This window comes from Dermacentor andersoni, chromosome 2 (assembly GCF_023375885.2).
Source record: "Dermacentor andersoni chromosome 2, qqDerAnde1_hic_scaffold, whole genome shotgun sequence".
NCBI classification, from domain to species: domain Eukaryota; kingdom Metazoa; phylum Arthropoda; class Arachnida; order Ixodida; family Ixodidae; genus Dermacentor; species Dermacentor andersoni.
In genome coordinates, this window is record NC_092815.1 from 69,628,837 (window position 1) to 69,655,961 (window position 27,125).

General features: G+C 44.9%; 1 protein-coding gene across 4 annotated transcripts; it reads right to left on the minus strand.

Annotated features, from left to right (window-relative positions):
- Positions 1 to 7: 7 nt before the first annotated feature.
- LOC126541894 (repulsive guidance molecule B-like) lies at positions 8 to 26,811 on the minus strand. 4 transcript variants are annotated; one of them, XM_050188856.3, is made up of 6 exons: positions 26,628 to 26,811; positions 23,682 to 23,903; positions 22,127 to 22,308; positions 15,192 to 15,778; positions 9,220 to 9,301; positions 8 to 635 (listed from the first exon to the last, which is right to left on the minus strand). In XM_050188856.3, the coding sequence occupies exons 1-5, from the start codon at positions 26,698 to 26,700 to the stop codon at positions 9,268 to 9,270; spliced, it is 1,098 nt and encodes a 365-aa protein (XP_050044813.1). In that variant the 5' UTR covers positions 26,701 to 26,811; the 3' UTR covers positions 8 to 635; positions 9,220 to 9,267. The 4 variants fall into 4 exon arrangements, with proteins under 4 accessions (XP_050044813.1, XP_050044814.1, XP_054932973.1 ...); XM_050188857.3 differs by having other exon boundaries at positions 22,127 to 22,305; positions 26,628 to 26,809; XM_055076998.2 differs by lacking the exon at positions 26,628 to 26,811 and adding an exon at positions 25,490 to 26,529.
- Positions 26,812 to 27,125: the final 314 nt, after the last annotated feature.

A 27,125-nucleotide genomic window follows, 5' to 3' on the forward strand; every position in this document is an offset into this window, starting at 1 on the left:
GACACGGTCATAAGTTACATATTTATTGCCTTAAAAATATATACATATATATAGGTACATATATAAAAGGTCTGTCAGCTAAACTAATCCTAGCTCCAACACACACTCATTTGAGGAAGTAAGATTCAAAAACACTTTATTGTTCGCTTGGCAGGTCAGCTGACCAGGGTCTGTATTTTCTAATAATCCAGTTCATTTTCCATTCTTTTCATCCTGCGGCACTGGCTTAGACAATGTCGCACAGCCGTTATCGTAGGGATTAGGCCACTTGGCACAACGGCTATGAATAATGTAAAATGGGATGGATCATTACAAGATACAGTCCCATATTGTGCCCACTTATGGCACTTTATCAACCTTGAATGGGCAGTTACACACCATTTCTACTCAGTTTTGACAGAAAGCCAAGATAAAAGCTCCTGAAATATTGATGTGCACACACGACTCCACACAATGCCAAAAAGTTCCTGAGAGCAGCCAGCGCAATGGCTGACAGCTGTAAATGGCAGTCCATTAGATGATGTGGAGAGAATGATTCTAGCTCCAGCTACACTTCCATGATGAATATCCAAGGGGCTGCGGGGAGCATTCGTTGTACAGAAATAACTCCAGTCTTGATAGCTTCATACATGTACCTGAAATATAAACATTTTTTTTTAAATTATTTACCTAAAGCAGTCATATTCACATGCCTACTCAAGCTGCTCACCAGTGGCTTTTTTTTCTGCCTCTCATATTCTACAAAGAATTTGGAGTGAACTTGTATGTCCTACTAACAATATGTTTTAACTACAAGATGTGCACAGCTATGCAGATTAATAAAAACACACCTGGAACCTTAAAAGAATAATCGAAAGTAACATGGATGGTATGCCAGAGTAAATGAACATGAACCAGTTCACTTTCACATCACTGCAATGCATCGGTCACTTATCTATCATCAAGAATTTTTTTATCATACCCAGCCTGCCTTACCAAGATTGCATTAGAATTGGTAGGCAGAGAATCATTATTGCGATTAGCGGGAACACAAAAACACATGGCTTCACGTGTTATCAATACAGTCCAACAGACTATAGTGAAGAACCACACAACATGCACATGGTGCTGGTGGCCAAAACCATTCCCTTGCAATCCCATGTATCATATCATTAGGGCACTGGTCATCAGCTCCACTGTGTATGGCAACAACAGACTTTGCCTGCTTTCTTCAAGCAGTGCTGCCACACCGGTTTCAGCAAATCATTCTTGACAAAGCAGCAAAAGGAAGAAGCTGAAAGGACAGTGAGCTAGTACAAAAAGGCTGCTGTCAGATAACATAGGCTACAGTTGAATGCTTTGTTTGAAGTCAGGTCAAATAATGTCGGTGGTGCAGATTTAGCTGAGCTGGCATCTGTAGCGGGAAACAAAAATGGCTACATTACTTCTTTTTTTTAGGTCCATATGTAAAAAAAGTGTCGACAGAACCCATCTCACAATGACTGTAGACATTAATGCGATTAGCATTCAAGCAATGTAGTGATACACAATGTTGCTAACACACCTTCATTTACAATCTGTAATGGTCATTCTGAGATTTCCATTGCTTCGGATTGATTACCAATAGCATGTAAGAGGGGTCCATTCTTCTAGCTTGGCAGCTGATAAAGCCCTCTTAGTGGCATGCCTCAAAGTGTAAGGGAGGCCCTGTAACAGGTTTAATATACAGTAATGATTGATGTCATAGTGGGGGCAACATGCAACTGCTGTATGTTACGTTGGGTAACCTTGTGCATCAGCTATTGGGGGCGAGGCCTTACGGAGATGCTATCTGTCGGAAGCACCTCGTCTGCATAGTATGAGGGATAAGGCAGCGTGCTCCTCATACGTTTGACTGGTGGCGCTCAATAAAAACACCATGCGGGAGCCCTCCTGAACATTTCTACTAGTACTCTCGAAACGAGGGAAGCTTTTTAGTGTCAAAATAATAATCTTAGGCAAACTGAAAGCACAGAATGGTTTACAGATGCTATCTTTTTACCAAATACGCACAGTGAACACACCCTGCATGCGGTCGCCACGATGGAGTCCTCTGAACCAGTTTGTTGTATGAAAGATGGGCAATTGCTGAGAGCAAATTATGTTAAAATATTTATTTATTTATTTATTTCATACTGCAGACCTAGACCAGGTCCAAGCAGGGTGGTTAAACACAACAATAATACAATGCATTATTCAATCAAGTAGGGTGGTAAGACACAACAGTAGTACAATGAATCAATCAATTGAAACAGGCAACGAGTTATTCCAGTCTGTTATAGTTCGGGGAAAAAAAGAATAGTTGAATACATCCGTCCGTGCAAAATAAGGTGTTAGTGAATTCGGATGATGGTGTCGAGTAAGTCTAGACGTTGTACTGGACAGATACAATGCAGGATTAATTGATAAGTCTCCATTAAAAAGCATGGAAAGAAATCGAATTCTTAAGTGTTGCCTTCGCTGCTCAAGGTCTTCGATGTCATTATCACGCATTATTTATTATTTATTATATGTTCTTTTGTTGGCTGTCTGCATAACCCAATGGAGCATAACAGAATGAAGCCTCAATGCAGCGATCACACCGGTTCACAGCGACCGTCTGCGTGTCCGCATGGATGTCCGGGCACAATGTTTCACTATCTCTGCGGGCACGTTTTCGCACCTTGTCGGGAGCTTTAGGCCGCAGCATATGAGCATTTGACAGTACACAGGCAACCATTGTTACGTGGACGCTATCAAAGCTGTTCAGAAATCTCACGATGTGCCCTTGCGACGATTCAATCTTTTTTTCTTCTCCTAAATTCTAAGACGTTTCAATATCATTATTGCTTGAGTTGCGCTGCACTGTATGTTTATCAGTCATCTCAGCAAGCAATTTCCTGCTGCTTTTTTTTCTTTTTTCTTTCTTGTGCTAATACAAACATAAGCATATGCCGTACCTTTTATTTTTTTCACTGTGTGTTTTACCATTCCCTTTCCATTCCAATGAACTTGCAAATATATTGCATCAAAAGTTCACAGACCAAAGCATCATGACATTAGCTGGGCAGCGTGCGTGGGCGAGCATCTCAGCGCACTTTAGGCTGCTCAACGAGCATCGCTGCCCCAACCATGCCAGAAATCTTTCTCGTGGAAGTGCTTGCTGCACACGAGCCAAAGCCTGTTTGCCGGTTCTAATTTTTGCAATCCAAGCTGACACTGAGCTCCGTTGCATACGTCTGGCGCTGCGGCACCGAGCAGTAGCCTACCATGCTGGATGCCTTCAAGAGCAGCTGCTACCTATGTAGTGCTTTCAAGTGTTGTCAAGAAGACACCCAAAGCGGGAAAACCTCCCCACTAAACCAGAACTGCAGCGCAGGTCGGACTCCAAACTTTCGTTTTCAGCTCGCTTCAGCACTTCCAAAGCAGCTGAGACGACCGCTGTGTCCACGTGATCCCTCATACTACGTCACGCCAGCTTTTCCAGTGGTGAAGCTCGCCCCCAATCATTTCACGGGCAACATTTCAGGGGCTACATAGCAGATAGCAGCAGCAGCAGCACACCAAAGTGGAGGAAGTAAGCTAACAATGCCACAGTGTCTACACCTTCTGATGCCACAAAAAGAGGTTTACTAAAAGCAGGCAAGAGACAAGCTTCTCCGGCTGACTGTCATAAAACATTTATCTCTCTCCTAACTAAAATCGGCCTCCCACCTACAGCCAGTTTTGTCCTAATGGCACATAGAATTGGGGATTAGCATATGTGACTTGAAATGAATTACTGCGCAATTGCATAGGTTTCTTTTTCAGGCGTAAAGCTTTAACTTTCATTGTCAGCTAGAAGAGCTTGCAATCCTACATTTATCAGCAAATTCTTGCCATGCGACATGACTCGCAAGGCAAGCGTCTCGAAGTGCTGGCTTGCACGATTGAAGCTGGCAAGTGTGTTATGTGGGGATTGTAGGCACGCATACATGGTCTAATGGTAGAGCATCGGGCTGCTGTGCTGAGGGAACCATCTTGAAAGTCAACCATAGGACACGTAACTTTACTCTTGTTTTTAAGGCAAACGCCCTGGGTGTCTATGTTAGCAGTGCCTTTGGTAAAACTGCACCATGACGAAAAATGGCCAATGACACAAAAAGTAAGAACACGTAAAAATATGCTCGGATTAACGTCACATTTCTCAGGGAGGTTCCTATAAACAAAGTGAATTAGTGGCTTTGAAAAGAAAATTTGGTACATTTTGGTCTCAGTGAGTATCGAACACGGGCCTCCAGGGTGCAAGACGAGCACACTTCACTGAAGCCATGGCTGCTCCACGGTTCTGGCTTAGTAAAGGTGTGCCTAGTGCATGCCTGACTGCATACGTCACATCACAGCCATCTCACTGACTAGTGCGTGCATCAGTGGGTGGTGCACATGACGGTGCGGAGGAGTGGCGCCACGTCAAGAGCGTAGAAAATGAGCACATTGATAACATTCCGAGGTCTACAAACGGTATAATGCTTTCGCATTCTCACACGTAAGCAGTCTTAAGTGTCTGCCGAATTTTAAGTTTAGTAATACCAAGGACGACCGTGCAAGTATGCCACTGCTGAAGGAGCACGTGCCTCTGCACCTTAGTGAGGAGGTCGCCTTAGTGCCACACGTGTACTTCCCATCGCGGCTCGTTACGTCTTGCAAGAAGTCTATCTCTGACTGTATAACTTAATACATTACCAATATGTCTTACAAAGAAGTCTAACCCAGATTGTATAATTTCATGCATTACCAAATGTGCAGCAGGCTTTCGCCTTCTTGCGTTACAAGAGTGTAACACCTGCCATACTTTCTTTTTAAGAGTGACAGCGACATTTCAGGGGCTGGATAGCATACAGCCGTAGCATGCAAGAGTCGGGGGAGTAGGGTATGAATGCTTATCACATTTAAAAAAATTGGATGGGCTGTATCACGAAAACAGCCACAGTTGGGTTTATGAAACGACTTCTCATGTTGCAGAGGGTGTATGGGCACTAGGGTACAGAAACAATGCGTAAACAAATACAGAACTTACAAAGCTTAGATCCTTAACCTATGTTGCAGCTAGTGTAGTGACACTTGACACCATCAGGCAAAATAATGGATGTGGTTTGCCCGCAACCACTGTTTCCTTGCTTTCTCACGTCATCTTTTCCCTCTCCTGCCATCTCCCCATATACAGGAACTGTGAGAGTGGCATTCGTTTTGCAACTGTGTCAGTTCTACCCACTCTGCCTCCTCTCCCCCATCCTCTCTACAGGTCTATCTGTGCCCCCTCTGGACTTGCACATTAGTAAAAAGGTAAGCGCTGCAGTCTCTGCAGTGCTTTGGGGGGGGAAGGGGGGTACGAATAATTAGAGCTGTCAAAAGGCTAATGTGGTGACACCCAGGGAGCTCCAGAGGGCATTGTGCACATGCCATGCGATGAAAAAGTCCAAACAAGTTTCTCGTGTCGTCTTTCCTCTCCACCACACTCCTGCCATGTATACAGATGGTCCACATCTGTCCACCATGGCCCTGAGTGGGACTGCTAAACTCTTCCAGGGCTAGGTCTAGTACACATAACTACCCAAGGTAGTGGCTGGATCGATGGCCATTGCCATAGCACAATTCATAGTGCAATCCACGCATAATGCAGAAGTTGTGTGTTCAGATCTCACTGGTGGCATGTTATCTTTTCACACACTGGCAGCACATAATCTTTTTGTCCAGTTTCATTTACCCTTTTCCTCATTATTTTCTACATTTAAATTTCAGCCACAGCCATTTCCCCCTATGCTTTCCTTTATTGGCTTCATCGTCTGTTGGGTTTAGATTACTGTGATTAGCTAGTGTAGTGTAGCTAGCCCTGCCATCTCTCGTCTCCTGCACTCTCACTGCCTATGGAAACAGATATGTTCTGCTGTGTTCAAAGGGAGTGGGCAAGGATTTGCAGCCCTCTCTCTTGCTGCACAAGTCTCTTCCACACCATTTCTGGATCCTACGTGTCTGTCGAATGCGAAGGTTCCATAGCCAAGCAAGCTTCAAATTTCTGCAAAAGATTGCACACTTGTAAGCCTTATAACTCCTGATGAGCATAGGTTTGAAATTGATGGATTATACCTACTATGGCAGAGTGATCTCCCTCAAATGTGACCACTCCCATGCGAACTAACAAACATACTGCCAAGCTATGCCTTTCTGAATGCTGAGTGAGAGGCTAAATTTAGTACCGACTACATCACCCATGGCACAACAACGGCACCACCTGTGCACACAATTCATGCATCACCGAGTAAAGGTCTCTTTCCTCTACACATTGATAACAAAGTAAGGTGCATGGGTAGTGCGGTTGCAAAGCTAAAAGCTATAATAGTGTTACATGTTTTCATTTATATGAGATTTTAGCAAGGCACACTTTATGCTGACCAAAGTGTCAGACAATGTCAAAAAAGAAATGCAAGACAGAGCAGTGTTGCATGGTACCAGTCTCGGTTTTTCTATGCCTGAAATTTATGGAATTCTCACTAGCATTAGTAACAATCGTAAGTAGTTTTGCGTGGCTACTTATACCAGCATGCCATGCCCAGCTAGTACTTCCATGCACAGCAGCAAACAAGACACAGGTGCTCCTGTGACATGCTCTTGCCACATGAACAATGTGCAGCCATCAGCCTGTGTAGACAGTAAGTGAAGCCATGCATTCCAAAGCTCCTGCTAACAGTGACCAAATAGTACAGTGGACTTCCGTTAATTTCACTCTGGTTAATTCAAATGTTCAGTTAATTCAATCCCGATCAAAAGTCCTGGCTGGCACCCATGCATTTCTTTAGGCCCAAAGTTTCATTATTTCAATCCTAAAATTGGCCTTCACCAGATAATTCAAACTTGACCAGTAAGAATGCACATGCTTCACTCCTATTGTGACAACAATAGCGACCCATTTGCTGGCATCATCTATTTTGGCGAAGATTATAGGGCTGTTGACTGCATTGAACTCACGTCATCTATCGTCAAAAATGCCTATTTCTGGCTTCAGGCAATAATAGTAGCTCACAATGTCTGATTACAGTATATACCCGATTCTAATGTGCATATTTTTTTTTTTTTCTCCCACGAAAATTCAACCAAAGACCATGTTCACGACGTTTGTGTGCTTTGCCGCATGACAATTTTGTATTGCGGCAAAGCTGACATTAATAACTGTACGGCAAAGCCGACATTACAGGGACTGACAACTGGCCAGAATGTGTTGCGAGACATTGAGGGAAATGAAATGGCCATGATTTACAGTGATAGAACCAAGCACACTGCTCACAATTTAAGTAGAAATTGTAAATCCAAATCCAAAAAGACCAGTAAGTGGAGCAGCCTGATGGTGAAGTCTTGGCACTTCAGATATAGTATGAGATTACTGTACTCAAGTCAGTTGTTATTAAGTGCCGCATATTTATTGCTTAAAATTGTACTTTGTATATTATTAGGCTTTTGAGCTTTACTCTATGCGTATTACGAAGTAAAGGAAAAGTGCACGCTAATGAGCAACGCTGCCTTCGTGGTAATGAGTGGAGCGGCTAAGTGGGCAGAGCTGTTCAACGCATCGCGGTGCACATGATTGCTGTTGTACGTGCGTGAGTTCGTGAGTTAGTACCTCGAGTTTCTGGTCTCTGCCAGATACAAAATCCCATCAACGAATTGTGCCATGTATGGGTGCCAACACTGAAATAATAGCACTACTGGCATATCCTACCACTTGGCTTCGAGATCAGTTTGTGTTACTAGGAGGGAACATCACTGGGGCATAGATTAGAACACCACCTACTGTAGTCAAAATAATTGAACACTTCATAAAACATGAACTGCAGAAACATTGACTAAAGATAAAGCCGCACTTGTCATCTGCTTCCCGACAATGCCGGGGTATAATCGCTATCGCGCTCCCCTATCAATGTTTCCAGCATGTTTCCTAGCACGACTACTTCCTCAATGCCGATTGGAAAATTTAGGTATAAGATGTTCCACAATGTTTTCTGCCTCGTCACTGTATGATTGAACACTCAGACCAGTAAGCTTTCTGTTGCATTAAAGAAAACTGGTACCATAAAGATTTCTTGTCAGTCCCTTTAAGAAGCTGGCTACCAGTATGCAATATATTAGACCTTTGCCCATTTTTCTTGCTAAAAAATCTGGTGCGCATTAGATTTCTAGTTTGTTTAGGAACTTTAGTGTTACCTTCACATTAATTTTCTGCTTTGGCCACATAGAAAGCAGCCATACATTTGATTTAGGGGCATATTAGTCAGGCAAATACTGCTAAATAAATCAGCAATGTGTGTGTTTTCTTTTTTTTTCTGCATCTTGTTTAATTCAAACCGGTAGATAATTCAATCAATTTCGTCGATCCCGTGAGAGTCGAATTAACGAGCTCAACTGTACACGAAAGCTGTTTTTTTCTTTCATCGATGATCTCTTGTTGGGCTGGATAATAAGTCTTCAAAAGTATATAGTTGCAATGGCACAAAATAAACAGAAGGACACATACCATTTGTCTTAAATTACTGTCTCAAAGTATCAAGACCATATAAAGCCAATAGGCAATGGTTGAAATTGAGATGTAAAAAGTACTGAGGAATAGGGAATATGAAAGTGGACGAAAGAATAGCTCTTCGCCACTGGGAGATGAACTCGCAACCTCCGAATTATGCATGCATTGCCATACTAATTGTGCTACGGCGACGGCAATCAATCAGTTCACCATCGTGAATATTTATGTGTACTAGGTTATAGCACTGGGAGTGCTAGCCAGCACTCCTGAGGATCATGGTGGGCAGATGTGGAACATCATTTTTTGCTCGATGTAACATATGAATTTGGAAGAGCAAGCATGTGGCTAATAAACCCTCGTATGCTACCTAATGGCATCAAGGCTGCCAGATTGGAGACCCTCTCTATGAATGATGGGAAACAGAGGGGCTCAATTTTTGTTAATCACAATCATATAAAGCCAAACAGGCAATGAACTCGAGGAAATCATAGGTGTAATTGGCTGTGGTTGAAACTGAAATGAGAATATGATGAGGGAATGGGAACATGAAAGTGGTTGAAAAGATAACTTGTCGCCCATGGGAGACAAACCCACACACTCCACATTACACATGGATAATGCAGAGGTTGTCGGGGCACTATGACATTGTGGCAACTTTTTAGGGCATTATGACCTACCTCATGTTTTAAGTCCATCCCAGAGCACAGAGCAATGTGACTACTGTTTCACCTTACTGCACTCAGCAGTTCAGAGCAGCTTCTGCAAGAAACAATGATTATCGCACATGCACTTTCGAATTCAAGAACTTTTCTGACTAGCTTAGACCGCATTACACTGCAATATGGAACTTTTCTACTGTGCTTAACTCCTCTCAACTCTTTTGCTCTTAACCCTGGCCTACACAAAACAAGTGGGCTTTTTCACAATAAATTCCATGCAGTGTGGCAAAAGCTAGGAGTCATTTCAGAAGCCAACCAGGAACGATAACCAGAAAAGAAGGCTTATCCACTGTCTGCTGCTCATCCTCTCATGCAAGACACTGCCTCAATGAAAAGATTATAAATAAATATGGCAATGGGCAAGCCGTTCTTTTGCTTGTTATATATGAGCACTGCCTTCTCTTCTCCTGCCACCTATGTGGCATTTTTCAAGTTAACTGACACCTCGCATCACCTATGTAACATGTCCTGATTCTGTACAGCCTGAATAAATAAAGTTCCACTTCTGCTCTAGACTTGGCTGGGCCTGTATCCGACTTGCTCCAGCAACAACATAATGTAACATCATTTCAGAGTAATCGGAACCCTGCAACTACGACCAATGCATTCCTGCAACCACCGGCGTACTTCAAGCAAGACGACAGCCTGCAACCAGCCTGGGACTGGAAAGAAGTGTATACCATCCACAAACAAACCTGTGAGTATGCCATGAAACCTGCAGTCACGTGAAAAGCCTTATTCCTCCATGTTCTCGGCGCCCAAGGCCATCGCGTCATCCAGACGTTTCCCCCTCTACCTCCAACAGCCGACAGATCAAGTTACCTACATCCTAGAACAGTTCGACACCTTCTACAAACCATACAAAAACGTAATGCAGGCATCTGCTGTCCTTTAACACAATGAAGCAAAAGAAAACCAAACATTCAACAAGTTTGTAACAGACCTTTGGAGGAAAGTAGAAAAATGCGACTTTGGGGATAAGAAAGACAGGCTCATTGGCAACTGCATCATTGTAGGAATAAGAGATGCAGCACTGTGAGAGCGCGTTTTTCATGAATGGGACTTGACGCTCAACAGAATAATAACCATGTGAAAGGCAGTAGAAATTTCCCAAAAGCCCTAAAAGAGCTTGAAGAGCCGAGGTTTGAAGCATAAGCCATACAAAAGCAGAAACAACTCAAACAGAACTCACAACATCCAGCACGATAGAGGAACCAGCAACTGAAACCGCAGGTGAAACTGCAACAAAGATGTTCACACTGTGGAACAATGCACAGACCACATGAATGCCCACCCTATGGCTCCAACTGTTACAACCATGGCAAATTCAAGCATTTAACCAGCATGTGTAGCCTCGGCCAGCGAGGCAGCATCACTTCCCACCAGCGCATAGGCCTCTTGACGATCAACAGCAATAGGGTCACCAAAAACATTTCTTCTCGGAAAGTTTAGAGCTCCACAACATAAACAACAACTTGGAAGAAATAGAAACGGTCAGCATAAATGGACACGTCATCTTCAAGCTAGACATGGGCTCTGACGTAAATATAATTCCCAAGAATAAACTCGGCACTTGGCCATCGCAACCTGCATTCAAGCCAACAATGGCATGAGTTAGCTACATATACAGGATAAACACTTCCTGTCGATGCCTAATGCGAGCTGCACTGCTCAACTGGAGAAAGCGAGTGCACCCCAAAATTCCTCATCGTTAGCGAACCACTGAAACTGGAAGAGACTTTGGGCGCCAGCACATGCAATGTCTTGAATCTCATAACGAGAAGACAGCTGCAGCAAACAACTTTAGCTGCGTGCACACCAACGCAAACTTTTTTGACGTATTTAAGGTCATTGAAAAACTGCCCGAGGTATATCCCATACAGCTGAAGGAAGGAGTAACTCCCACGGTGTCAGCTGCGCGCCGTGAACCCAGTGCATTACAGCACAATTTCAAGGCAGAACTGCAACGAATGGAACAGAATGAAATCATCACAGAAGTTATAGAGCCTTCCAACTGGGTCCATCCAGTTATTGTTGTCGACAAAGAACACGGCAGCATCCGACTGTCCCAGAGCATTTCCAGAGAGCCCGTGAGAGGGCCTTCAAGCGGTAACTCACCGTCAAGCTCTACTTCCACAACGTTCTAGTGGCATCAGAAAACTTTGAAGGACAGGTGGCAGACGTGAGAGAGGTGCTCGCAGTAGCACATACCAACAACATTAACTTCAGCAATGAGAAACTGCAGCTTAGTTTGCCAATAACCACGCATCTGGGTCATCAACTCCTACCTCAAGAGATCACTCACTAATCCAGGAAAAGCAAAGACTACTGAAATCACATCATCTACATCAAACAAGAACGGTCAATCACAAAGGACCATCAAAACAGCCTATTCAATAAAGAAAAAGGCAGCAGATGAAGGCAAGGACCTCGCATTAGTGCTACTTGACTATCATTCAATGCAAACATAGAAGGACAATGCCTAGTGGAGCTGCTAATGCTATGAAAGCTGCATGCATTCCTACCTACCCTAACAAGCGTCCTTGTAATGACTGAGTGGAGGGCGTTGTGGCGGGGGCGTCATGATGGGGATGCGAAGTTGGGACTGATAAAAAATGCGGCGACAAAACACTGTGGAATAGTGGCAGCTCCAAACACACTTGAGTGGCCGATACAGGTGATGATGTTGGCAGGCGGTGGCACGAGCTGTTGGATGAGGGAGTAGGAATGTCACCTAATCAGGAATTGGCATGAAACCAGGGGTACAAGGAAGCCGCAGAGAGAAGAGATTGCTCGGAGACGCAGGGCTTGGAGATCACTGGTGTTGAGGTTGGTATCGTCGAGGTCCAGACCCAAACGCAAGAGCCTCGACAGAACTAGGACAACAACGGCTGTCCCTGGAGAGATCCAGCAAGTGTAGGGCTCGGCTATTCCTGCTGCACCTACTGTTGTTGGGATTTCTGCTCCTGGTCCTGATCCTGAGCCACCGTGCGGAGACCAGAGGTAGCCTGTGGCAAACAACCAGGCCTTGAGCGACGCTGGTGAGAGGCGCCCGAGTGGAACCGTGAGCCAAGGGAGCAGCATGGGCACCACTCAGCTGAAGCACTCACATATGGACAGTCTTGGACTTAGGCCTTGGACTCCGACGTCTGGGATTCACTCTGCTGTGCATCCGCATCCTTCGTCTGCCACTACCCGCCAGGCCGCTACCACCATCAATGCAGGTGCAATTGATGTCAACGCACCGCCACCCAAGTAACCAAGATTTTCAATGACTGAGATTTATTTTTTTTCTTCCTTGTTCTGGATCATGAGTAAGTTGAACTCTCATATATAGTAACGCTCTTGCTTTTTTCCTTGTAATGGATACTAAGTTTGTTCCCAGAAGAAAAAAATGGCTTCGTCTTTCCTGAACTGAGGCTCTGCCTCAGTTTAACAACTCGCAATTGAGGAACCTGTCATCACAAAATTGGCGTCCGCAACACGACGAGACAAAGCCATTTGTTCCAGTTCACACCTGTCATCATCGACCTGAAACCAAGCTTCCCAACCACACCTCGCCATGCACTACTCCAGCGAAGGCAAGAGGTACAGCAGAAACATGGTAATTGCCACATAACAAATATCCTACCACTAATTCCAGGTCAACCTGCATGGCTTCGCCATAGTGAAAACTGGCAAAAAGCCACAAAGGTGGTCAACGTCAGTCCAGAAACTTGTATAGATACACTGTAAGGACAGACACTGGAGGCATCGTCTTCAGAAAACGCATCCATCTACAACAAAGTACTGTGGAACAGACTTATTGAAGCTTCACCAGAGGACAACACCCTACAGCCAAGGGTATCCAGCAGTTCCAGCTCAGAAGATTCAACCGTGGCCAGGTACACCTAAAGCTACTCAATCCGGAACAAGGATCAAGCCTTCTACGCGGTACCCCAACTTGGGATATCAACTTCAAGTAACTAGAGTAAGCGTTGCTTAAAATTTTCCTACCTTGCGATCACTTTCGGATCAGCTTTATGTAAATAATGCATCTGTTAGCTAGAAAGCAGATTCTCATTAAAAAGAAGAGTGCGTTATATATGCACATCACTTTGACTTCTCCTGCCATCTATGCGTCCTCTTTCAAATTAGATGACAGCTTTCACCACCTATGTAATGCATCCTGAATAAACACAGTTCCACTTCTGCTCTGGTCACGGCTGCTGATGCTTGTACCACTCTGCCGCAACCCCTATCATTGAGTTTAGCAGTGGTTGGAATAAATAAATAAATAAATAAATAGGTAAACAAATAATTAGATAATTAATCCTGTGTCAGACTTGCCCCAGAATTAACAAAACATAGCCCTGCTGAGACACAACTAGTTCATTGTGACTTGTAGCTTTGACTGCACTGCATGAAGCTGGTGAAGAATAGTATCACATTTGAGCATGCCTGCTGCAACCACTTCCATTCTGTATATCGAATGAAGCAGGTAGACACCATTTTAAATCTAATCACATGCTCTTTCCTTCGAGATTACAGTCAAATCTGCTAACATCATAGACGTGACAAGCGCCAGATGCTAATAATATCTAGCCATTCAAAACACATGTAAATAACGGTATATTTGAGTGCATTTCAGCTGAAGAAATAAAATTGCACTTTCAACCAAAGTGTTCCCTTATAAGAAATCTTCAACTTCCCAACATGTTGAAGGTAGGGTCGGCTGACAGCATTACCTCCTTGCAATCCCCTTGAACTGAAGGAACCGCCACTCAAATGAGAAAACAAATGAAGCAGCAGGCATCCCGTAAAGGAGGCATTGCCCTGGCACATCATGGGTGGACTCTACAAGCCTTCAAGGAGATATTAGCCTGCACGAGACTGTTGTGGAAAAACAGCACCCTCCTCTCCTGTGGCACATTTACACTGCTGGACATGAAAGTTCAGTACATCATGTCTCTTCCCCTCCCCCTTTTATTATTATTATTATTATCATTACTATTGGGCCAAACCATGATCTTATCATGAGGCACGCTGTAGTGGGGGACTCTGGATTAATTTTGACCACCAGGGGTTCTTTACCATGCACCTAATACTAAGTAAACGAGTGCTTTTACATTTTACCCCCATCGAAATGCTGCCGCCATGGTCGGGATTTGATCCCGTGACCCTGTGCTTAGCAGCGCAAGGTACGTGATGTCTCAGTGACACTGCAAGTTACTGCAGACAATCTTGCAACCACCAACTGACTGCTTTCACTGCAAGCGCCACGTTGACTTTGGCAACTTTACCAGGCAGCAACTGGGACAGTCAGTGTTTCAAGCAACCTCTGGTTAGTGGATGGAGACTACAGTCAGTGACAAGTCAAAAATACAGAAGAGGCTCTTCCCAGACAGCATGATGCACTGATCTCTTTTCCCTTCGCACTTCAAGAACTAGTCCCCCTACACATGCCACTGGCATGAAGAGGCAGTGCCCTAGTTGTGCAGCAACACAATGGGTTTGCCTAGGTCACATGTAAACAGTCAAAATTATGAAGTGCCTGAGACAAGACAGCTCACAACATATACATGCTGTTTGAACAAGGGATCGGGAGAGTGACCTCGCTGACATCTCAATACAAAGCGCCCACTCATCACTTCCCCACCCTGCCTCATGCATGGGCACGCATTCCTGCCAAGATGTAATGGGAAAGGCCAAATGGCACTCTATTATTCCACAGGTACGGCTTAAATTTTGCACACACAAAGCTCCCCCAGCAGGTTTTGCAACAAGGAAGTGTCTAAAGAAAGCAAAGATGCTGACATGGGCAGAAGGGACAAGGAAGAAGAGGGAGACTAGACATTCCCACTGAGGCACACTTGCTTGCCGCTGCATTCTTTACTTGTCATTGATTCTATATAGTTGGCCCATTCAGCACACCCACTCAGAGAGCTCACCCTGCACGAAGCCATGCTATCAGCAGAAGGTTGGCCACAACAGCCGTGACTGATGCTCTCCTCTCCGCAGCCACAGATGGCTGCTGAATTACATGAGGTGCTGCTGCTGCACCCAGTTCCTGCAGATCAGCCACAGCTGCTCCACTGGCTTCAGCTGCCATGTCCTTCTGTCCTGTTGCCAACACATCAAACACACACGCATCTCGGTAGGCACCTGACAAGTTCGCAGCACGACATGCCGCATCAGCTTCCTCTAATCGCCAGGCAGGCTCCCCATGGGGGGCTTGCACGCGCTCTGAGGAGGAGCAGCCCCGAAGGCACAGCTGCAGTGGCTGATCACCAGCAAGAGAGGATGGAAGCCGCAGGGCCACTGAGAGGAAGTCACCCTGCCGCCGGATCAGTAGCCGCACTCCTGCGTGGCTCAGAACAAGTTCCACGCGACTTGAACTGAGTGGTGCCAGACGAACTCCTTTGCCTGCCGAAGGTGACCCGTCAACAAAGACAGTTGGCAATGGGTTGTCCTTGATGTCGGCTTCGTAGGTTTTCTCCATTGCACAGCCTCTGTGTGCATGGATCACAACAGTCACCTGGAACAGACAGGTGTTATTCTTGCATATCTTCTCCTAGAGGACTATTGCAAGGTAAACCAGCATTCCCCAAAAATGTTGTTCTCACGGCTTGACTGTGAGATAGCACAACTTCTTACATATCAGGTATCAGTATGCAGCCAATCTTAAATGTTGAAAATTTTGCAACAGACCACGCTGAGTTAGCGCAGTTTTCCGAACTTTCTGGCATTAGGGGAATCTTGTAGGTTGCCAGCAAATGTCAAGGAACCCTCATGACCTTGTGCAAGATCAATAAGGACGATAAGAAAACTTATGGGTGTCGTCATTCCTCAATAAGTAGTCACATTGCCAAGTGGGTACATAAAGTTAGCCACACAGAAGTGAGAAGCTGTCAACCTATTCCAGACCTGGAAGTAAACGTTAGCATGAAGCATTTACTGCTTCACTTTAAGGATGCGGTGATACGGCAGCAAAGGATTATGGCTACAGGAAGAAATGCTGAGACCACAGCTACATGCACCCTGCAGAATGGCTACAGCATGGCCTTCTCATGTAGCATGTGTAGGGACTTTGTCGACCATTAGTTGCAATTTCTGCTACATTTAGCAAGTCAAGAACATAGGGGAGGCTCCTCCCAAAGAAGTATGATGTGCCTGCCCTCTGCATATTAAAAAAAAAGAGATTTATAATTGTTCTCTTACAGGTGTCATCACTTGCAGAAAAAAAGCAGTGTAGAGGGACTGCACCAGCTTGGATACAAATGGCAAAAATCGTCAGTCATGGGGACAAAGAAAACAGCTCACAGCACAAACAAGTAGTTCAAAAATTTATTAGAAGAGGTATCCCCCAGACCTCCTGTACTTCCTCACCGACATCCCCTCTCATCTGCTACAATGGCTCAGTGGCTATGGCGTTCTGCTGCTGCAAGAGGTCACGGGTTCAATACCCAGCCACAGCAGCTACATTTCGGTGGGGACATAATGTGAATATGCTTGTGTACACTTAGCTTTACAATTAAAGAACACCAAGCAGTAAAAATTGACCTGGAGCCCTCCATTGCAGTACTTCTCATAGCCCCAGTGTTTATTTAGTATGTTAAAGGGGCCCTTAACAGCCCCTAGGTCAAGGTGAAAAAAACACAGCGCACGGATAGCATACTCTGCTGTGAACATCTCAGTCAAATTTTGCAGTCGAGCACGACGCAGAGATCTCCCAAGCAGAGCGCGAAGTCACCTTTCTCTCAAACACTCTCTTTTGAACAGAAGACTTCTCCTAATTATTTTGTGGATGCTTTATTTTGTAATATATCAAATTCCCATTCGCAGCTGCTATTGGCCAATAGTTGACATCAACCAAGAAGGGTGTGCTTGGATCAGTGCATTCCTCTGTACTGTTACTGGGTGTATTTACTGACACAATTTTATAAAAAGGCTGAAGTAAGTGAAAATCTGCCTTCAGATTTGGATAATAATTACATACTTCTGGAATAAGCTGACTATTGTCTGCTCATGCTCCGTCGCGGTTACCCGCGTGGGAATTCAACTTTGGCCACCCTGCTTATCGGTGTCATAGCCATTGGGTCCCGCTAATTTCGACTACCATATAGATTTGTGTAAGGACTGTACTTTTTTTCGTTTTGCAAATTTGATGAGGTGCATCCCCTACATGGGACCAAACCTTTTGGCCAAAATGATGCCGGCTCAGCCAGAGACTTGTGCACACCCCGATTTACCATTACATCGGAGGTCAACGCACAGCTCTCGCCATTAGTAGAGTTTCTTTCTTTCGTTTTTTAATTTTGGGCCGCCATGTTGGGGTGTGGCCCTTACACAAGTCTATACGGTAGTTTTGAACACTCAACTAGCCTCGAACTACGCGAAACTAAAGGTCAGACCCCACACGCTTGCCAGCATGCGCTCGCTCTTAGCCGCTCCTGGTTAGACGCTTGGACTTCACTTCGTAATGAGCGCTTCAATATGCATAAGTCGACCACTATCCGTCAGTCAAAGCTGACGCAGGACAAAGCTGGTCCACACCATGTAGCACAGCCAGACAGGAGCATATGAGCACCAGCGCGCTCTTTAGCCCTGTTGTGCACAAAGCAAATGCTGCAGTTGCATGTGGCGCGGCGGGATGCTGCGACGAGTCCACTGGTTGAGCATACTGCAGCTCGCTACAGGCAACTGCGTTTGGCTACATTTGGCATGTCATAGGTGCCAAAATTGGAAATAGTGGCCTCTGCATGAACATCCAAAATCAAATTTGAACTGCGCGCCATGGTGATGTTTAGTATGAGCATTGTGGGCACACCCCACTCTGTCGTAGCCTTCGCAGTGCAAATGATCGAAGGGGCGGAGACACCATGAATTATATGTATGATAGCCAATAAAGCCGCTTGTGATGTATGCATTGAAGAACTTTTTGTGGTAAATTACTTCTGAAATTACTTCTGACTTCAATAAAAAGTGGTTATAGTAACAAAACGTAGCTTTTACGTCATAGAGGATACTGTGAACATCTGAGCCCAAAATTACTCACTGCATGCAGCAGGAAATTTACAATCCTGTGTCAAAAACAATGAAAAATCCCTTGCTCTGCCTTCCACAATGTCATCATGCAGCGTCACTGCAAGTAGCTGGACCTACCAACACCAGTGGCTGATTTAGTGATTGTGACAGCATTCTCAGTAATACACACTTGCTTAATTTTTAGTCAAATAAATGAAGAATGTATGCATCAGCGATTTCAAAAAGACAGAAAGCTCATTTCATCTTGTGCGTTGATCCTAACAGTCACCTGGAACAGACAGGTGTTATTCCTTAGATATGGCATATTTTCTGCGAGTAGGCCATGTTTTTCGTTTGTGCGACTGGTGTCGGCGTGACAACGTGGTGATGTTTGCTTTGTGTGCTGTGTCGAGGTTGCGGTGATCCAACGCGGCATACGGAAACATTGCGTCAAGTGTCTAATGGCACGGACAATGCCTGCGCAGACTGCACTGGGGAATGCCAACAAGCAGGTGCCGGGAGGCCTAGGATTTGTTGCCTTCCGATGTGCTCCCTACTGACGCCAAAAATGTTCTGCCGAGACCTGCACAGTGGTTGCATTGCGATTCCGGACACCATCTCATTTGAAAGTTTCACAAGTGCTGACACTGCTGTACTGACATGCGCAGAACTCGACGACAGCGCGATCATTCGTCAGGTTTTTGCTGCACTGCCAGACGTTGACTCCGAGTCGGAAGATGACGCACCATGTGCTACGCTGCCGTCGCATGCGGAGCATGTACAAGCAGTGACTGTGCTTTCAGCCGCCTACAGTGACTGTACGACCCTCTCCGAGATTCAGGCTTATCTGACTGCGCGTAAACAGAACCAGGTGCAACGCCGCATTCACGATTTCTTCAAGCCTACTGCCGAGCCCGAATAAGTGCATGGAAATAAAGGATTTCTTTCTTTTTTTTCTTAATCTGCTTTTTCGGACATTTGTTTATTCGGAAATTTCCTCAGTCCCCGTGAGGTCCGAATAAACGGTCGGCGACTGTAAAGAGTTACATGCTTAACTGGCATGCTTGACAACACTTGTCATGCTCACCGTCACTACAATGTGACAGTATCATGATAGTGAAACAGGCCATTGGACCAATTGATATCGTTGCCAGCATTTTCGAACTTTTGCTGCACTTTCACTCCATTGCATATCCACACTTCAGTCTGTTCCTTGAATACTGAATGCTTGACTTTCCTGCATAGCTTAGCAGGCAAGTGGTTGAGCTGCCAGCATATTGTAGAGTAGTGTTGATTTTGAATACAGCATTGAGCTGCTTTTTCAAGCTGGTGATTATATGCGCAAAAAAAAATTTCATTGTGGACGCACAAATACAGTACTAAGCGGAAATGTTCTCGGCTTAATTAAGGTTGATCATTTATGGTAGCATTTTCACTTTCACATGAATTGCTGTCCATCCCAATGTCTCACTCTTGTCATGGATGCTTGTTGATCTTATGCCAAATTCTAATGTCGGAGTCAGTATGGGCAACCGACTCCGCGAGCGAGCATGTAACTACAGTGTAGAATGACACCTCCAAATCTGCAACTTGAACACACGCCCTGGCACTAGAGCAAGGAGGCACTCGCGCGCACCATACAACCAGATATACAGCTACCCAGCGACCCTTGCGTGCCAGTTCGTCTGCATCTCCGATCACTAGCGGCGGCTTCTCTATGATGCATCGTGTAGCACGCACGACACTACAGGAAGGTAGAGACAGGCCGCAACACAAGCACTGACCAGCAATGGAAGGTTTATTACCTAAAAGGCAGGGTACAAGCCAATGTACAAAAAAAAAGTACACAAAAATTTGAAAAAAGCTTCTTGACAATTGCTGACTTCCACTTTACACCTTTGCACATACAGCCGACAGTGTTTGTGAAGAAAAGGAGCCACTCTCGAAGATAACATGTAGAGGGACAATTGAAGCTACAATGTACTAAAAGTCTAATGAAACGCATAAGGGGACGGGGCAAGCAGATAGTATGCCCAGAGGTGAATAGGGTACATTAGTGATGGCACCAATGTGCACAATGTCAAGTGCCGGGATTGTAGAAAGCTACATGGCACTTTCGAACTCGAATGTTGGTACAAAGTGGAACTGCCCTCTCTCAAGCATAAAGCATGGCTGGAACACAGCTTTGCAGTATAAGCACGTGGAGAGAGACGGTATACTCCACAGCCAGAGCTAGTCTTCCCAGTCACTTGTCGCCACGGTTATGCTTCAGCCACTGAAGTCATGCTATGGTTGTAGTAGTTGTAGCCTAATAAACTGCCTCACATTAATCTTCATTTCCATGACCCTCCTGGAGATTGATATAACACCACTGACATCAGCAGTTAGCCTTCCGATACTGTTGATGGTGAGCGGGACCAGTCACACCAATCGCGGTGAGTTTGGTTTGGTTCTCATATGTAGTACTATCCCAACAGCAGGACGAGTAACTTGCATCATAACCTCCTAGGATTCTGTGCTAGTACTTACAGCCTACTCTCCTCAGACCACTATATCTTTACAAATCGCACACAAGTGCTTAGTGAGTGGCACCGAATGACATTCTCGATGTAGCCGGCTATTTTTGGTCTCTTGGCAGGAATGTGAAACATGATTTCGAAGGCTTGCTCATAAGCGGTGGCTTCAGCGTCGCAGGCATAATCATCCTTATACTTTTTGAACTTGGACTGTCACCTCTCAGGCAGCGCAAGCAAAAGCGCATGATGTGATATAGCGGCATCCATTGCATCCATCGATATTGATGTAAACAGAAGCTTAGAAGTATGCTAGGAAGGAACAGGAAATTTGTCAGCCAAGAGTTCTAGTATGCACCACCAATTTTGGCAGAGCTGTTTTGGTTGCTCTGCGGAGTGACCTCCGCTCCACGAGTGCTCTCAATATGCCATGGAAACACTTATATGGTGCTCCTGATCTACCATTGGAACAGTCTTGCTCCACAAAGAGCAGGAAATGTTGCTCCAAAAGTTCTCCAAGTCTGCCATTGCAATTCGCTATTAGTGTTATTCTGCATACTTTATCGCACCTTTATATAGAATCACTGTTTATGATGAGCTTGCTCTGTCCTGACAGTTGCCTACTCTTTTCCTCCCATTCTTGATATCAAGACGTTCCTCTAAAGTTTGTTTAGTCACATCTCCCTAGGCCAACATTGCCTCTCCCTACCCGTAGACTCGTTTTCCATTGTCTATTTGCCAACATAACACTTGTTTCTTCTCACTACATCACCAAATTATCTCAATCATCCCTCTCAAACCCTCTTCTTTTCACTATTTCATCTATTTCTTTCAAAGAGTACATACATAATGAACAAAAATAAAAAGGCCAATAGGTCAAAGCTAGTAAAGGTCCGTTTTCATCTCTTAGCAGCAGCAAAAGAATAAAAAATTGAAAAAACGCAAATTCATTATGTATTTAAGTGACAATAATTGTGCTGCTGCAGTGTCTATGACTTTTGACCGTTCCCTGGATATAGCCATTTAAACATGTTTTTGTCCCTTTGCACATCCAATAAGCATGTTTATTTAAGACACCTGTATCATATGATTGAGTGTTCTCTTCACTGGAACTACTTCAGCTCTATGCCATGAAATTTTAATGCCATACCTGGAAACACAGTCTGCAACTATGCACAACTTGAAAATAATTCTGACAGCTGGACTGCACGCAAGATTCTGCTTTCTATAGTTCAAGTGACCAACATGCCCACACTTAGGCCAACATCCGCAAGGATGCCCGATTGAGACTGCAGTCCCACCTACTTCCTCTAATCAAAGCATAGTCAAAGAAGAGTCATGCCCACCTTGGAAAGAACCGTTGCTTTGTCACCGATAGGACTGTTGGTCACCTGCACCGCCAGATAGGCATTGTCCAACAGGGGTCGGGCACCTATTGCACGACAAGTCTGCAGCTCTCCCCCAAAGGTGCGCAGGTGTGTGTCTCCATAGAGGCTGCACTGGCGCCACTCCTCCTTTGGCTCACCTGCTCCAAGGCGAAGCATGACCACAGTTCACACAAAGACAATTCCAGGTCTTGCATTAATAGTGCGCCACAAATCTTGGTAGCTCCCTATAGTGATGAGACGCCTTTCAGTGAGAGACGCAACAAAAGATGCGCGCACGTAGATGGGGGGGGAGGGGGTTAAAAGCATACATGCTTGGCTTTTCCTCGTGTTTCAAAGTCACCGACTTCAGGAAATTTGTTGCAACCAGTTCAGGTATTTAGCATGATAGCTCACAGCCAATGCGGCCAGGCAGATAGACATGTTAAAGAGCCCAAAGGGCCCCAACAAAACACAAACATTCTGAACCTCAATTTTTTACTGCTTATTCAATTCACTTTCTAAAGAAAAGCTGGTCAAATTTCCAAACAGGTGGATGCATAAGTTTGTGAGAACTGCTTAGTTTAGCAAGAGCTAGCGCAAGCATGTAATTAGTTTCGAGCAGACAGAGAGTAACTACCTGACCATGTAGCCAGCAGCGAGCCACAAGACACAAGGAGAGCTCTACATGGCTCTTGAGCCAATGTTTGACCACCCATGGCCTATATATAAAACACAGACTGAATGTTGTCTCTCAAGAGAATGGATTTTTAATGCACTTTGTGAGGAGAACAGTGCTCACTTCTTCCAGCATACCGCAGCACACAAGGCAACCCACACTGGACATCAGCGGGAACATGGAAAGTGCACAGCGTGTCCCCTTCCCTGGCATTGTCGCAACGCCATAACATGCGCTTGCACTAGACATGTGGGAAAGAAAGCACTGCCTATTCCCTTCGTAAGGAAAACAAATTTCTGGTTGAATGAACAGGGAAGCCCATAAGAAGAAACCACTGAAAGTCAGAGACCCTCCTTCACCTCTTGATCCTTTCATAATAATAGCTGCCCCTGCCTTGCAAACAAGCTTGCTGCCCGAGATTGTGCTATGAAGAGAGAGAAAAACCTTCCCATTTTATTTATTTACTCAAAACATGTCACAGGTTCCAGTGTTGGAGTATTGCATGAAGGGGCTATTCTGCATAGATACATATACAAGCATTTGTAGAAAGAGGGTAAATACAAATTTTAAAATTAAAAGCAGCAAATGAACTGAACAACTGGAAAAGCAGCAGCTTCTATATCATTTATGAAGTGGACTTCCCTCCTCTTAGTACCAGTTGGTTTGTTGCCCGAACTACTGTCACGAGCGTGCACCGTTGTCTGGCCTCATTCGCCTGAACCACTGTGACTGCAATTTTCAGCACGAGCTGGAGCTGTGTTAAGAGTGTTACAGAGAGTATGGAGTGTAGACAAGTGCAGCTAGAAATGGAGTTTTCCTTCCACACTAGGTGCATGCAATGCTTATCCCAAAGCTTACCAGACTGCCACAGACATGTTTCCTTGGTTGGTCTGGGCTTTGATGTCTCCATGGCCACATCACTGCAATTCAGTTCACCGAGACGGGCCTTTGCAGCCATGTAACTGATGTCACCAGCACACTCCTTGGCCAAACGGTTGAGGCAAGAACGAAACTCTGCCACGTTGTCACAAGAGCCATCCTTGTAGTTGGAATAGCAATTCGTGACAACGCACTCATCCGCTGTCAGACACGTCAGCAGTAAGCATGAAGACAAAAAGAAAGAGACATCATCAATTAAGAAGCACATTCAAAAAGCACATGCAATTTATCATTCTGCTTGAATCAAGCAATACATGGATGGCATTCATACATCGGCCACACCATACAACAATGACGACTACTTCTGAAAAACAAGTTCATGACGCACTAGTCATAGAAGCCAGTACGTAGGGTACAAAGTGCAGTTAATTGCAATTACTACTTTTGCAAATGCTGTCTCCAAATCGGTTTCAATTGACCATTCCTCGTAGTTTTAGGAGGCTAAACCATCAAATGAAGTGGCCAATTATATCATTCCCTATGCTCACAAACTGCATACCCAAGATGAAATGGGAGCACATATTACAAAGCAGCAAGGTTTTCACATGGAATATATATTAATAATTATTTGTATGAATTGGCAGCACATTAAAATTGGCATAAAACAACAAACTTTGTGTCTATGACTTTGTAGATGGTTTTGTTGAGGGATTCACATGAACTTATACAAGCATGAAAAGATGAAACTGCTTGATTCCTTCATTTCTTGACAATTTAATTTTTATAACTATTTTTAAAATTCCATGCTATTTTTCCTTTTGCCCTCCTCCTATTGTAAATGGCATTCCTGTGCATAAACGTATAGTTTAAAGTTGAAGGCCCCATAATGCCATAGGTGCCGATCAGAACTCCACAAAAGCCATCTCTTAGCTTCTGTGGCACAAGTTCCCTTTTATTCGAAGTGTAGCAGCAAACAGCTGGAAGTGTTCCCTCTAAGTTTACAATGAAGCATACGATAATATACAACTCAATTATAGTGCTGCCAGCCTTATGTGTCCATATGTGCACCATGCATTTTAACAGAAGCACATTCAAGGACCAGTATCATTTCCTGTAGAATTATGAACTACTCTGATCCCTTCTTTATGCAGGCATTCTGCCATCAGCTAACAACATATATAAGAAAATTGAAATATATAAACAAGTATGTATATTATTTATATCAATGGCACCGGGTTAATTACCAAGTAAACTAAAAAACTATTTAATGATGGGGTCTTAAGTGCCAAAACTACGGTTTGATTATGAGGCATACCATAGTGGAAGACTCAGGATTAATTTTGACAACAGCCAGGATGGTCACGAAGTTAGAACTACTGGCGTCAACCAACTTTTCCTTCACAAGCACCTGCAACACTAACTTGTTTAGCAGGGTCAAGCCTTTTCAGAGCCCTTTTCTAGTCGATACCAATTGCAACTTGGGTCAGAACTGCATCTAAGTACAGATTGAAAAAGTGCCACGGCTAGAAATAGTTGTGCGGTTTCATGTCGATCCAAGTGATGCAAAATTTCCATGCGCGTGTAGAAGGCCAACAATACTGCTCTTTTTACACCCTCGTTTGTCACCGCGGCGTGTCTCGTACAAGCGGTGCGACGCGTAGCAAGCCTCTGTTGGTACAACTGCCTATCGCTGCTTTGACTACTGACGGAGAACCGCGTACAACGTTCAACAGTGTAGCTAGCTCATAAACGCTAATGCGACCAAAATGGAGTATACTCGACCCTACACATCGCGACACGTTCTGCAGCTTCTCTCATGTCAACCAACGTGTCAACACATGCGTCACGTCTTCACAGCTGCACATTAAGAACAGCCAATAAAAATGCGACAGCGGCGGTGATACGCTACGGCGCTTGCGCGACGTCAAGACGCTCGCGAAGCTCCACAAAATCTGACGCGACATTTTTTTTTTTTTTTTTTGCGTTTCTGGAACAACAATGCAGAAGTGCGATTTCGTATCTTGGCGAAGGACTGACAGAAAGGGTGCCAAAACCTGCATCTCACGGCCGAACATGCACCGGATGTGTAGTAGGTGCACCACCCACTCACAATCTGCTGGGCTTGCAGACACTTAGTTGTACCGCGACCTATGAGATCTTTAAATATCGCATAATCAATTATTTGCCAAACCCTGGACTCCCAATAACGCCGCAGCAGCCTCCATCGTATCGTAGGTATTAGCATAGGGAGAGTCCTCGTTAGCATTGCATAATTATCCGTGCCCGTGCGCGGTAGAAGTCGCGGGGCGCCTTTTTCGTTGCGAGGTGCTCGTCGCGACGATAGAATGCATTTTTTACGAGTACTGCCATAGAGAAAGTACTGCTTCATAACGGCACAAGTAACCGACAAACGCAGGCCTCGGGAGAGCGCCTGAGATTAACGCAGGCGGCGCAGGATCTCTGGGGCACCCATGGGGCAGTGGGGGATCAAAGCTGGAAGCAGGGCGGTCCGTGGGTTGAGGCATAGCCTCCTAGATAACTTTCTGGGATGCTATGGTTGGGGCCGCCGAGGCCGGAGCGTGCCGTAGTGTGTTCGCATACAACGGACAGCCGATTTTATACAACCCTGGCATGCTCCAGCGTCGGCGAGCCCCAACGCAAGGACCAGCCCAGGTTCTGGCTTTGGTGTTCCCGTTGCCGCTTTGGTGTCCTGGGGGTGCCGCCGATAATACGAAATAATGACACGTTGTTACAATTAGCAAATGAAAACTATTAAAGAAATATCACGCCTAGGCACGTGCCAACTTGTGACGCAGCGCTACCGCGCCCGTGCAAGAATCATGCAACGCCAACGAGGCATTTACCTCGACGTTTCCACACTAACGGGATCGCGCAAATGTGTTTATATAAGCGTGTGCAACTCACAACTCATCGCAGTAGAAAACAAGGCGAATGTGTAGAGAAGCCATCGCAGTAGTAGCAGAGCGTGATGTCCCATTACCGATCATCAAACAAGAAAGGAAATTTAATCGGCTACCGCGCTGATCACGACAGGCAACACAATGATAACGCCGCCATGTTTGTGTAGGTTTCTCTTCTCGCACGTTGTTTTGTTTTGTCTGTACTTTCTTTTATTATTTCTTCGCGTTTACTTCGCGTGAAGCTGCGAGGCCCTCTGGCGGAATTTTGTGCTGCCCCAAACATGCTTTTTCCTTTCCTCCGTGGTTCGCGGTCATTTGCTGCTGTTTATAACAATTTAATCACGTCGATGCAGATGGCTAGATACATAACCTTTAATCACATCGATGCAGATAGCTAGACACATAACCGGACAGGCACGCATTGTCGCCAGTCAGCGTTGATTCGTACTATCGTTATGCGCAAAAACTTCATGACTGCCATAAAATTGTATTATTAATCTGA